Source organism: Babylonia areolata, chromosome 14 (assembly GCF_041734735.1).
Source record: "Babylonia areolata isolate BAREFJ2019XMU chromosome 14, ASM4173473v1, whole genome shotgun sequence".
Lineage (NCBI taxonomy): Eukaryota > Metazoa > Mollusca > Gastropoda > Neogastropoda > Buccinidae > Babylonia > Babylonia areolata.
In genome coordinates this window covers 29,925,316-29,938,914 of record NC_134889.1, presented here as the reverse complement: position 1 = coordinate 29,938,914, position 13,599 = coordinate 29,925,316, and the positions used below count along the sequence as shown (strand labels likewise).

The 13,599-nt window shown below is 46.6% G+C and overlaps 1 protein-coding gene across 1 annotated transcript; it reads left to right on the top strand.

The window, feature by feature from the left end:
• Window positions 1–48: 48 nt before the first annotated feature.
• Window positions 49–13,152, top strand: LOC143289582 (adenylate kinase 8-like). The gene is made up of 10 exons (XM_076598612.1): window positions 49–180; window positions 855–939; window positions 1,597–1,760; window positions 3,282–3,432; window positions 4,339–4,410; window positions 5,869–6,069; window positions 7,159–7,290; window positions 8,171–8,260; window positions 12,036–12,177; window positions 12,809–13,152. Exons 1-10 carry the CDS (start codon window positions 97–99, stop codon window positions 13,122–13,124), a joined length of 1,437 nt encoding a protein of 478 aa, XP_076454727.1. The 5' UTR covers window positions 49–96; the 3' UTR covers window positions 13,125–13,152.
• The last annotated feature ends 447 nt before the right edge of the window (window positions 13,153–13,599 follow it).

Sequence of the window (13,599 nt, the reverse complement as noted above, 5' to 3'; positions counted from 1 at the left end):
CCAATAGTGAGCCCATTTACAACCGCTATGTGGGCATCGTAGCAACCTCAGAAAACAAGAAGAGGGAGACCATAGTCGGCAGCGAAGATCATCACAATGGATCAAACAAAACGCCCGTTGTTGATTCCACCAGAGTTTGCCATGTACGCCGAAAAGCATGGACTCTTCGATATGTACAAGGTATTCGTAGTTTCTCTTTGTAAATTATTGTGTTTACAAGGAACCATTAGCTTTGATCTCAAATGAACGAGATTAATTTTACAGAAGTCCGGACAAAGCATATTTGGAGAGAGAGAGAGAGAGAGAGAGAGAGCAATGAATGCCTTGAAAACCAGTGTCAAAGAGTGTATTGCAGAAATAGTTGAAAACACTGAACCAATCCCTGTAAGAACAACATATCTATTATTACTCACTGTGTACTGTAAACATGGCTGCCAACTGATGCACACACACACACACACACACACACACACACACACACACTCACTCACTCACTCACTCACTCACTACACATTATGTGTCACAGGCTAGTCTCATTCTTCAAAGCCTTCAGATTGTTTGTTTAAATTGTTGTTGTGCTGTGCACATTGTGTGTGTGTGTGTGTGTGTGTGTGTGTGTGTGTGTGTGTGTGTGTATGCATGCTTGCATGTATGTGTATGGGGAAGGCAAGGTTTGACTTCCTTAGCAATTAGGGTCAATACTTGCCTGCCTCCTTTTTTAATGTTTTCTTGTTGTTGTTTTTCATCATTTCTACTTGTTCTTCCTTTGTTCTGTCATTCTTTTATGGATTGTTAAATTATGATGATGAATTTGCAGTGACTGACTGTGTCATTTATTTTGCACTGATGTGTAGCAACTGATAGAACAGCTGATCATCAACCGTCCTGATGACCCAGTTGCATTCCTGATTGACCTGCTGAACAGAGACACGCTGGATGGTAGGTCTGCTTCTGTGTGTCCTCTCCACTCTGAATTTTGCTGACACATCTATATGAGAGAGATGCGTCTGTGTGTACACAGGATTGCATGCATGCATGCAGACTCACACACACATTTGCGCACACGCACACACACTTTTATCCACACTTTTATCCACACGTACACACACACACACACACACACACACAGAGTCTCTCAGCTATTCTGATTCCAAAGAAACCATATCAGTACAATTGAGAAGAAGAACAACAACAACAACAACAGCAACATACAGTAGTATTCACTTATGATCATGCCTACAACAACAACAACAACAACAACAACAACAACATACACTAGTATTCACTGATGATCATGCCTACAACAACAACAACAACAACAACAACATACACTAGTATTCACTGATGATCATGTCTCAAGGCCTGACCAAGCGTGTTGGGTTATGTTGCTAGCAGGTCAGACATCTGCTTAGCAGATGTGGTGTAGCGTGTGTGTGTGTGTGTGTGTGTGTGTGTGTGTGTGTGTGTGTATATGGATGGATGGATTTGTCTGAACGCAGTGACGCCTCCTTGAGTAACTGAAAACTAAACAGATGATCACGGCCTAATGTTCAAACCTTTCTGCCCCCCCCTCATCCCCCCCACCCAACCCACCAGTGCCACAGATCATGATCCTGGGCCCACCGGCGGCAGGCAAGCACAGCATCAGCAAGATGGTGGCGGGTAAACTGCGCTGCACACACCTCACGCCAGACAACCTGGTGCAGGAGGCCGACCTGAAACTGCGTGACAAAGTAGAGGCCCTCATTGCCAAGAAAGCGGTGGGTGTGCTGGTGTGTGTGTGTGGGGGGGGGGGGGGGGGATGGGTGTGTGTGTGTGGGGGGGGGGATGTTTGTTTGGGTGGGTGTTTGTGTGGGTGGGTGTGTGGGTGTAGGCGGGGTGTGTGCGGGTCGACCTGAAACTGCTGGACAAAGTGGAAGCCCTCATTGCCAAGAAAGCGGCACGTGTGGGTGTGGGTGTGAGTGGGTGTGTGTGTGGATGTATGTGTGGGTGGTGGGGTGAGATGGGGAATGGAGAAGGGGTGGCTGTGTGTGTGTGTGTGGGTGTGTGGATGGGTGGGTGGGTGAGGTGGAGGATGGAGGGGTGTTTGTGGGGATTATGAGAGGGGTGTGTGTTGGTGGGTGGTGGGGGGAGGAAGGGGGCGGCTGTGTGTGTGGGTGGCTGGGATGTTGTGGATGGGGTGTTTGTGGGGATTATGAGAGGGGGGTGTGTTGGTGGGGGGGAGGAGGAGGAAGGGGGCAGCTGTGTGGGTGGGTGGCTGGGATGTTGTGGATGGGGTGTTTGTGGGGATTATGAGAGGGGTGTGTGTAGTCTGTGTGTGTGGGGGGGGGGGGGGATGAAAGGGGGTCTGTGTGTGTGTTTGAGTGTGGGTGGGTGGGTGAGACAAAGGGGAGGATGGAGGAGTGTTTGTGGGGATTATGAGGGGAGTGTGGAGGGATGACAGGGGGGGGTGGGTGGGAAGAGGAAGTGTTTGTGGGAATTATGAGAGGGGTATGTGTAGTGTGTGTGTGTGTGGGTGTCTGCACATGTACCGGTACATATTTGAAACTGTAGCAGGGCTTCAGTTAGGTAGATAGCTGACTGATATTGACATAGGGTGCAGGGGGGTTGGGGGTGGGGGTAGTGCATTGTGTATGTGTGTGTGTGTGTGTGTGTGTGTGTGTGTTTGACTTATCTCTTTTCTGCTGTCCACATGATGTGTATGTGTTTGTACATCTGTCTTTATGTCTGTCTGTCTGTCAGTCCATGTCTGTGACATGTCTCTGATTGCTGTTGACATAATGTGTATGTATGTGTGTGTGTGTGTGTGTGAGTGTGTGTGTGTGTGTGTGTGTGTGTAGGTGTGTGTGTATGTAGGTGTGTGGGTGTGTGTTTGTATCCATGTTTGTCTGTCTGTCTCTACCTGTCTATCCATGTCTGTCAGTGACCATGCCTGACTTGAAACATGTTGATGGCTGTGATGTTGGTGGCTGGGCTCACAGCTACACCAACAGCTGGTGCTTATGGAGATGTGGGTGTCTTTCTGTCTGTCTGTTTGTCTGTCTGTCTGTCCTACAGGCAGGGAGAAAAAAAAATGAAGGGGTGGCGCTCTCAGTGTGGCAACGCGCTTCTCCCCGAACTTCACACCGAGAAATCTGTTGTGACAAGAAAATGTAATATTATTCAACCCAACAGAACCCAACAGAACACAATGGAACACAATACAATACAATACAATACAATACAATACAATACAACTCAGTGCTGTTCTTTCTGTGTTGGCTCACACGCTACACCAACAGCCGGTGCCTACGGAGATGTGGGTGTCAATCCTGAAGGAGAGGATGAAGCTGTTTGACTGCGTGAAGAAAGGGTGGATCATGGAAGGCTTCCCTCAGACGCGCCAACAGGCTCTGGCACTGCAGGAGCTGGGCATCTACCCCAAACACTGCGGTGAGCAGGCGTTTGCCATGGTGGTGGTGGTGGGGTGGGCGTTGTTGGGGGTGTGGTTGTTGCAGGGTGGAGGGTGGGGCGGAGGATGTTATGGTGAGCGGGAAGAGGGTGGTGGTGTGGTTGTCGGGGTGTGGAGGGTGGTGAGGAGGATGTTGTGGTGAGCGAGAGGAGGGTGGTGGTGGGGTGGGTGTTGCTGGGTGTGGCTGTCAGGGTGTGGAGGGTGGTGAGGGGGTGTTGTGGTGAACGGGAGGAGGTTGTGTTGATGGGGTGGGTGTTGGTGGGTGTGGTTGTCGGGAGGGTGGGGCGGGGGGGGATGATGGGGATGTTGGCTGACAGAAAGATGTAGTAGAAGTAATTTGGTGTTGGTGGTGTTGGTGTGTATGGTGGTGTGTGTTTGTGTGGATGTGTGCGTGTGTTGTTGTTTGTGTGTGTGTGTGTGTGTGTGTGTGCGCGCGCATGTGAATGTCAGTCAGAATTTTATTTTAAGACGGTAAACTGAATAAACAATAACTTCTTTTTTTTTCTTTTTTTTTTGCATCAAGCCATCCATGTTGTGTGCATGTGTAGGTATGCACATGCCATATATAAATATATCTGTATGTGTGTGTGTGTGTGTGTGTGTGTGTGTGTGTGTGTGTATCTGTGCATTTGAGTGTGCATGTTTGTGTGCATGTGTGTGTGTGTGTACGTGTGTGTAACTGTGCATTTGTGTTCTTGTCCCTGTGCATGTGTGTGTTTGTATATGCTTATTTGTGTGTGTGTGTATTGTGTCTGTGAGAGAGAGAGAGAGAGAGAGAGAGCACATGTACATTTATTTCAATTAGTTGGAAGTCACTGGAAGGAGTCAAGGAGGGGATAAAAAAAGAGACAAATATCAGATTTGTGATTCTTTTTGTTTTTTTCCAGTGGTGCTGGATGCCCCAGACACAGTTCTGATTGAGAGAGCTGCCGGCAAAAGGGTGGACCCCAAGACCGGAGGTGAAGATGATAATGACGATAATACTATGTTAAATCAAATTATGGTGTGTAGAGCCAGCTTGCCACCACTAAAAGCCATATCGAGGCTATCACCGCATTGGCAGTACTTCCAGCTAATATGCTGATAACAACAATAATGATAATGATTATTATGATGATAATGAAAATGATAATAGTGATAAAGTACATTTGTATTGTGTTTTCAAACCTCTCAAAGTGCTTTACAGTAATATGTCAGTCACACATAATGCATGCACGCAAACACACACACACACATGCATGCACACACACATGCACACACACACACGTATGCATGCACACACACACGCACACACACACACGCACACACACACACACACACAGACTCACTCTGAGGCATGTGCACAGGCGCACATACACACAAACATGCATGGAAGAACTGGGTATGGATCCACAGAATACAGATATGGAATGAGGTCCCTTTATGAAGAGACTGCTTGAAAAAGAATGTAAGTGAGTGAGTAAGTAACAACTTATAGACTGAAAAGTATGATAAAAATTTAAAAGAAAAAATAAAAGAAGGAAGAAAGAAGCGATTGCCTTGAATGGTCTTTGGTACTTTTTTTTTTTTTAAATCGGTGAGTCACTCTATCTCAGTCGTTCATGTATGAATTTGTGGTTAAAGTTTAATGTTGTCATTTTTGTCAACCACGGTAATTGTTTATATATAGAGAGAGACCAAACCTTGGCAGCATAGTCATAGTTATGAATTTATCCTATACAAACAAATATGACTGTGTTAGAGGCACACACAATCATGAACGTACACTTTCACACACACACATAAACTTACACTGACATACACATGCACATACAATAACATACACTTGCACAAACATACATATGCTGTTACACTTACATAGACATACCCTTGCACTTTATAGCATGCACATACACTAACTTGCACATATATTTACAGTAACATGCACATTTGACTTACACCAGCATACACATGTTGGCAGTGACTTCAGGGTTGAAGACATAATTATGTGAAGGTCATATCAGTCTGGAACTTTTTGAGCGCAAATGTACATATACACTTACAATAACATAGACACACACTAACATACACATCCACCAACACAAACACACATTCAGTACAAATATAATACATACTAGACACACACTTACACAAACACATATTCATCACAAACACAACGCATACTTGACACACACCTACACAAACCCACATTCATCACAAACACAACTTATACGAGACATGCACCTACACATACACACACACACACACACACACATTCATCACAAACACAACGCATGCCAGACATACACCTACACAAACACACATTCATCACAAACATGAAACACACACACTCGACATCCACTTGCACAAACAACACGTTCATCATAGACACAAACACAACACGTACTCACACCCGATACGCGTGATCATGTCCTCAGACGTGTACCACACGACCTTCGACTGGCCCAGCAACACGGAGGTTCAGGGCCGCCTGGAGGAGGGGAAGGGGCAGAGCGAGGCGGAGATGGTGGAGAAACTGGTGGAGTACCATCGCCATAGCGACGCCATCGCTCGCTGCTACAGCTCCGCCCTCAAGGTCATCAACGCTGACCAGCCCAAAGCTGACGTCTTCTCACAAGGTGAGCTATGGTGTCAGAGTTTTGTTAACTCCTTGACTGCCTTGCCTGCAGAACTCTGGGTCATGATGACAGTATTGATGACATCAAAAGAAGGGAAATAACTGTGGAAGGCTGAAAATTCACACAATTGATTTAGAGATATTCATATATGACTTGAAACACCACTTTCTGCTGGTTTGGTTTTTTGGGGGGTTGGGGGGGGGGGGGGGGGGGCTGGGGGGGTTGGGTTCTTTTGCTTGGCAGTCAAAGGGTTAAAGTGTTGGACTTAAGGTCCTGGGTTTGAATCCTGACGCTGACCCACCGAAAGCTGACGTCTTTTCGCAAGGTGAGCTATGGCGTAGAGTGCAAATTACTGAGCCATGAAAAAACTGGATTGAGGGTCCTGGGTTTGAATCCTGGCGCTGACCAGTCGAAAGGTGACACCTTTTCACAAGGTGAGCTATGGCGTTGGGTGCACACTGCCGAGTTGTTAAAGCATCGGACTGAGGTTCCTGGAACTATCCTGCCCAACGCTGACGTCTTTTCACAAGGTGAGCTATGGTGCCAGAGTCGTTAAAGTGTTGGACTTAGGGTTCTGGGTTTGAATTCTGGCACTATCCAGCGCAAAGCTGACGTCTTTTCACAAGGTGAGCTATGGTGCCAGAGTTGTTAAATCGTCAAATTTAGGGTTCTGGGTTTGAATCCTGGTGCTGACCAGCCCAAAGCTGACGACTTTTCACAAGGTGAGCTATGACGTTGGGTGCAAACTGCCAAGTTGTCAAAGCATCAGACATAGAGTTCTGGGTTGAATCCAGGTGCTGGCATCTTTTCACAAAGACCCTCAAGGCCTGACTAAACACATTGGGTTATGGTGCAGCAGATGTGGTGCAGCGTATATGGATTTGTCCGAACGCAGTGACACCTCCTTGAGAAACTGAAACTGGAATTGTGGTTGAAATGCTTTTATTTATTGTTAGCTTTACTTTCTTTTAAATGTCGTCTTTCTGTGTCGTGTCAGCAGTTTCTTGGTTTAGAGATAATTTTCTTGTATTGTGTGTTTTGGTTTGATGTTGTGGTAGACCCTGTGGCGTTGTTGCGTGCTGTGTGCAGCGTTTGCCTTCCTTCAGAGTCAGCCCAGGTCCTACGCCCCCCTGGCTCCCCGCATCGTGCTGCTGGGACCCACGGGCAGTGGGAAGGGCGTGCAGGCCTCTCTGTTGGCCAACAAGTACAACCTCGTCAAAGGTGTGTCTGTGTGTGTGTGTGTCTGTGTGTGTGTGTGCATGTGCGTGTGCTTGTGTGTGTGTGTGTGTGTGTGTTTAAAATCATACATCCTGATCCGGTATGTCGAGTTGGGTTTAGTTGTGTTGAGTTGTGTTGCATTGGGTTGGGTTGTGTTGGGATGGGTTGTGTTTGGTTGAGTTGGGTTGGGTTGGGATGGGTTGGGTTGGTTTTAGTTGAGTTGGGTTGGGTTGAATTGGGTTGGGATTGGTTGATTTGGGTTGAGTTGAGTTGGGTTGAGTTGGGATGAGATGGGTTGAGTTGAGTTGGGTTGGGATGGGTTGGGTTGAGTTGAGTTGGGATGGGATGGGTTGGGTTGAGTTGGGTTGGGTTGGGTTGGGTTGAGTTGAGTTGAGTTGAGTTGGGTTGGGATGGGTTGGGTTGGGTTGGGTTGAGTTGGGTTGAGTTGGGTTGGGTTGAGTTGGGTTGGGTTGGGTTGGGTTGAGTTGGGTTGGGATGGGTTGATTTGGGTTGAGTTGGGTTGGGTTGAGTTGGGTTGGGTTGAGTTGGGATGGGATGGGTTGGGTTGGGTTAAGTTGGTGTGTGTGTGTGTGTGTGTGTGTGTGCGCACGCACGCATGCATACTCACATGTGTGTATGTGTATCTGTGCTGCAGTGTATACATTGTCCATAATGTTTAGATGATTAACATGAGCTATACATCAGTTGGTGTGTGTGTGTCTGTGTGTATGTGTGTGGATGTGCATGTGTTCGTGAAAATGTGCGTGTGCATGCATGCATGCATGTGGGCGTGCATGTGTGTATGTATGCATGCATGTGTGGGTGTGTGCTCACATGGCATGCGTGTGTGTGTGTGTGTGTGTGTGTGTGTGTGTGCTGCCAGTGTCTTGCGGCCAGCTGATCAAGCAGGCCATCACCCAGGAGACCAAGGCTGGTCTGGCAGCCAAGCCCTACGTGGAGAAAGACATGATGAGTGAGTTGGTATGGTGCCCACGTTGGTGCACATGGCAGGGAATCCATACAGATATGTTGGCTTTGTCGACACATTTTTTTGGACACGTTTTTTTTGCAGACACCACGCCACCATTTCTTCATGTATCTCATACACACACACACACACACACACACAAGCGTATTAACTTACTCTTGCATGAACACAAATACTTGCACACACACGTACACACACACACACACACACACACACACACATACATATACACACACACGTGTACAAATTTCACACCCCTTTTCCTGCGTCCCACACACAAGCGTATTAACATACTCTTGCACAAACACTGATACTTGCACAAGCACACACACAGACACACAGACACACACACACACACACACACACACACACACACACACGTGTACAAATTCATGCACACACATATGAACAGACGTTTCCTTAATTTTCTGTGATGTGTATTCCTACATCTTCACTCTGATACAACATGGTTGGAATCCAAACCGTAGTTTGCTGTGTTTGTTTCAGTAAATGATTATGATTGTTGTAGGCTTGGGCTTAGTTACGGGACCTTTAACCTTTGACCTGTGAACTAACGTAGCATGATGGTGTATATCCCTGCACGGCTCTTTGGCATCGTGCTCAACATCCTGACAGAACAGTGACTTCTATCTAGTAACCCATAACCTTTGAACTAACAATATGATGGTGTGTGGTGGCAGTGCCAGATGGCATCATGCTCATACATGCTGAAGGATCAGGGACCTTTAACCTTTAACCTTTGAATTAACTATATGATGGTGTGTGGTGACAGTGCTGGATGGCATTGTGCTCAATATTCTGAAGGATCAGGGACCTTTAACCTTGAACTGACACAGCATGATAGAGTGATGGCCTTGAGGTAACGTGTCTGCCTAGGAAGCGGGAGAATCTGAGCGCGCTGGTTCGAATCACGGCTCAGCCGCTGATGTTCTCTCCCCCTCCACTAGACCTTGAGTGGTGGTCTGGACACTAGTCATTCGGATGAGAAGATAAACTGAGGTCCCGTGTGCAGCATGCACTTAGCGCACGTAAAAGAACCCACGGCAACAAAAGGGTTGTTCCTGGCAAAATTCTGTAGAAAAATCCACTTCAGTAGGCAACAGAAATAAAACTGCACGCAGGAAAAAATACAAAAAAAAAAGGGTGGCGCTGTAGTGTAGCGACGTGCTCTTCCTGGGGAGAGCAGCCCAAATTTCACACAGAGAAATCTGTTGTGATAAAAAGAAATACAAATGCAAATACAAGTCCTGATCGATCAGGGGCCTTTAACCTTTGAACTAAAACAACACGATGCTGACAGAACTGGGACCTGTAACCTATAACCTCTGAACTGACACAGCATGATGATGATGTGTCCCTTGCAGTGACGGATGGCATCGTGCTCAACATCCTGACGTTACAAGGACCTTTAACTTTTAACCTTTAACCTTTGAACTGACACAGCATGATGGTGTGTGTCCCTCGCAGTGATGGATGGCATCATGCTCAACATCCTGACGTTACAAGGACCTTTAACTTTTAACCATTAACCTTTAACCTTTGAACTGACACAGCATGATGGCGTGTGTCCCTTGCAGTGACGGATGGCATCGTGCTCAACATCCTGACGTTACAAGGACCTTTAACTTTTAAACTTTAACCTTTGAACTGACATAGCATGATGGTGTGTGTCCCTCGCAGTGCCGGATGGCATCGTGCTGAACATCCTGACGTTACAAGGACCTTTAACTTTTAACCATTAACCTTTGAACTGACACAGCATGATGGCGTGTGTCCCTCGCAGTGACGGATGGCATCGTGCTGAACATCCTGACGTTACAAGGACCTTTAACTTTTAACCATTAACCTCTAACCTTTGAACTGACACAGCATGATGATATATCCCTCGCAGTGCCGGATGGCATCGTGCTCAACATCCTGACGTTACAAGGACCTTTAACTGTTAACCATTAACCTTTAACCTTTGACCTGACAGAGCATGATGGCGTGTGTCCCTCGCAGTGCCGGATGGCATCGTGCTCAACATCCTGACGTTACAAGGACCTTTAACTTTTAACCATTAACCTTTAACCTTTGAACTGACACAGCATGATGGCGTGTGTCCCTCGCAGTGCCGGATGGCATCATGCTGAACATCCTGACGTTACAAGGACCTTTAACTTTTAACCATTAACCTTTAACCTTTGAACTGACACAGCATGATGGTGTGTGTCCCTCGCAGTGCCGGATGGCATCATGCTCAACATCCTGACGTTACAAGGACCTTTAACTTTTAACCATTAACCTTTAACCTTTGAACTGACACAGCATGATGGCGTGTGTCCCTTGCAGTGACGGATGGCATCGTGCTCAACATCCTGACGTTACAAGGACCTTTAACTTTTAACCTTTAACCTTTGACCTGACACAGCATGATGGTGTGTGTCCCTCGCAGTGATGGATGGCATCATGCTCAACATCCTGACGTTACAAGGACCTTTAACTTTTAACCATTAACCTTTAGCCTTTGAACTGACACAGCATGATGGCGTGTGTCCCTCGCAGTGCCGGACGGCATCGTGCTCAACATCCTGACGTTACAAGGACTTTTAACTATTAACCTTTAACCTTTGAACTGACACAGCATGATGGCGTGTGTCCCTCGCAGTGCCGGATGGCATCGTGCTCAACATCCTGACGTTACAAGGACCTTTAACTTTTAACCATTAACCTCTAACCTTTGAACTGACACAGCATGATGATGTATCCCTCGCAGTGCCGGATGGCATCATGCTCAACATCCTGACGTTACAAGGACCTTTAACTTTTAACCATTAACCTTTAACCTTTGACCTGACAGAGCATGGTGGCGTGTGTCCCTCGCAGTGCCGGATGGCATTGTGCTCAACATTCTGATGTTACAAGGACCTTTAACTTTTAACCATTAACCTTTAACCTTTGAACTGACACGGCATGATGGCGTGTGTCCCTCGCAGTGCCGGATGGCATCGTGCTCAACATCCTGACGTTACAAGGACCTTTAACTTTTAACCATTAACCTTTAACCTTTGAACTGACACAGCATGATGATGATGTGTCCCTCGCAGTGCCGGATGGCATCGTGCTCAACATCCTGACGTTACAAGGACCTTTAACTTTTAACCATTAACCTTTAACCTTTGAACTGACACAGCATGATGGCGTGTGTCCCTCGCAGTGATGGATGGCATCGTGCTCAACATCCTGACGTTACAAGGACCTTTAACTTTTAACCATTAACCTTTAACCTTTGAACTGACACAACATGATGGTGTGTGTCCCTCGCAGTGCCGGATAGCATCGTGCTCAACATCCTGACGTTACAAGGACCTTTAACTTTTAACCATTAACCTTTAACCTTTGAACTGACACGGCATGATGGCGTGTGTCCCTCGCAGTGCCGGATGGCATCGTGCTCAACATCCTGACGTTACAAGGACCTTTAACTTTTAACCTTTAACCTTTGACCTGACACAGCATGATGGCGTGTGTCCCTCGCAGTGCCGGATGGCATCGTGCTCAACATCCTGACGTTACAAGGACCTTTAACTTTTAGCCATTAACCTTTAACCTTTGAACTGACACAGCATGATGGTGTGTGTCCCTCGCAGTGCCGGATGGCATCGTGCTCAACATCCTGACGTTACAAGGACCTGTAACTTTTAACCATTAACCTTTAACCTTTGAACTGACACGGCATGATGGCGTGTGTCCCTCGCAGTGCCGGATGGCATCGTGCTGAACATCCTGAAGGAGAGGCTGTGTCAGCTGGACTGTCAGACCCGGGGCTGGGTTCTGTCCGGGTACCCACGCACCAGAGAGCAGGCAGAGCAGCTGGACAAGGCCGGTCTGGCACCTAACAGGTGGGGCGCTGTATGAACAAATGGGTATGGATACGGATGTGGTGATCGAACGCCTTACCAACAAAAAAAAAAAAAAGTCTTACTTTAAATATCATCACGATACCTTACCTCCCTTCTGTTTGTGTACACAGCTTACTCCAAATATGATCACACTAAACTTTTCTTTTCTTTTTTCCCCCTCTCAGGGTTGTTTTTTGTTTTTTGTTTTGTTTTTCCTAGAAAAAAAGTCTTATTCCAGATATCGTCACACTAAACTTTTCTTTTTCCCTCCCCCTGTCATGGCCTTTTTTGGTTGTTTTTTTTTTGTTTGTTTGTTTTGTTGTTGCTTTTTTACAAAAAAACTGTCTTACTCCAAATATCGTCACACTAACCCTTTTTTTTTCCCCCCTTTTTCCTCCCCTCTCTCAGGGTCTTTTTCCTGGAGGCCCCCAATGACTTGGTGATTGAGATCCTGACCCCAAAAGTCTTACTCTCTAATATCATCACAATACCTTACCTACCTTCTGTTTATATATGCAGCAGCACCTGACGGTTTGTTGTTTTTTTTTTCATTAAAAAAAAAAAAAGAGTAACTCCAAATATCGTCACACTATAACATTTTTTTTTTCTTTTTTCTTTTTTTGCCCCGCAGGGTCTTCTTCCTGGAGGTCCCCAACGACTCGGTGATCGAGCGCCTGACCCAGCGGGCCACAGACCCCATGACAGGCGACCGCTACCACATGCTGTACAACCCTCCCCGCACCCAGGAGGTCAAGGACAGGCTGGTGCACCACCCGCAGGACATGGAGGAGGCCGTGAGGAAGCGCCTCGCCCAGTACCACGCCTACGTGGAGGAGATCGCCGACTACTACCTGGACGCCCAGCACGTCATCGCCGACCAGGACCCCCACACCGTCTTCGAGTGCCTGGAGAGCATGACCGTCAAGCCGCTGCCCAAGCGGTACTGAGCTGAGCGGCGTGTGGAAGTGTGGGTGTGGGGGTGAGGGTTGAGGGGGGGATGACAGGGGGGGGTTAAGGGGGGTGGGGACTTTTTATGGGATTTTTTTTTTTTTTTTTTTTTTTTTTTTTAGCTTCCCAAGCATTACTGTAGACACGAAAGTATGGGACTTTCTGTGGACATTTTTTTTTTTTTTTTTTAACAGGATTTTGTTTTCTTGGTTATTTTTCTTTCTTTTTTTTGAAATGTTACAATTCATCACAGTTGGTGGGTTTTTTTTTTCACTTTTTGGGGGTGGGGGGGTCGGGTGGGGGGGGGGGGGGGGGTTAAACAGGATAACAAGAATATCTTACACGAAAATCCTGTCCTGTGCATTTTTTTTTTTTTTTAAAGTATGTGATGATGGAGGTATTCACAGCGAGAAGTTTGAAACTGACCTGAATCATGTAAGTTTCAACAAATCTATTACAAAGATATAGAATAGA

Coding starts and splice junctions, on each gene's coding strand:
- LOC143289582 (XM_076598612.1), top strand. CDS start 97: ATGGATCAAACAAAACGCCCGTTGTTGATTCCACCAGAGTTTGCCATG. Junction 940..1,596: donor GAACAGAGACACGCTGGATG/GTAGGTCTGCTT, acceptor CCAACCCACCAG/TGCCACAGATCATGATCCTG. Junction 7,291..8,170: donor CAAGTACAACCTCGTCAAAG/GTGTGTCTGTGT, acceptor GTGTGCTGCCAG/TGTCTTGCGGCCAGCTGATC.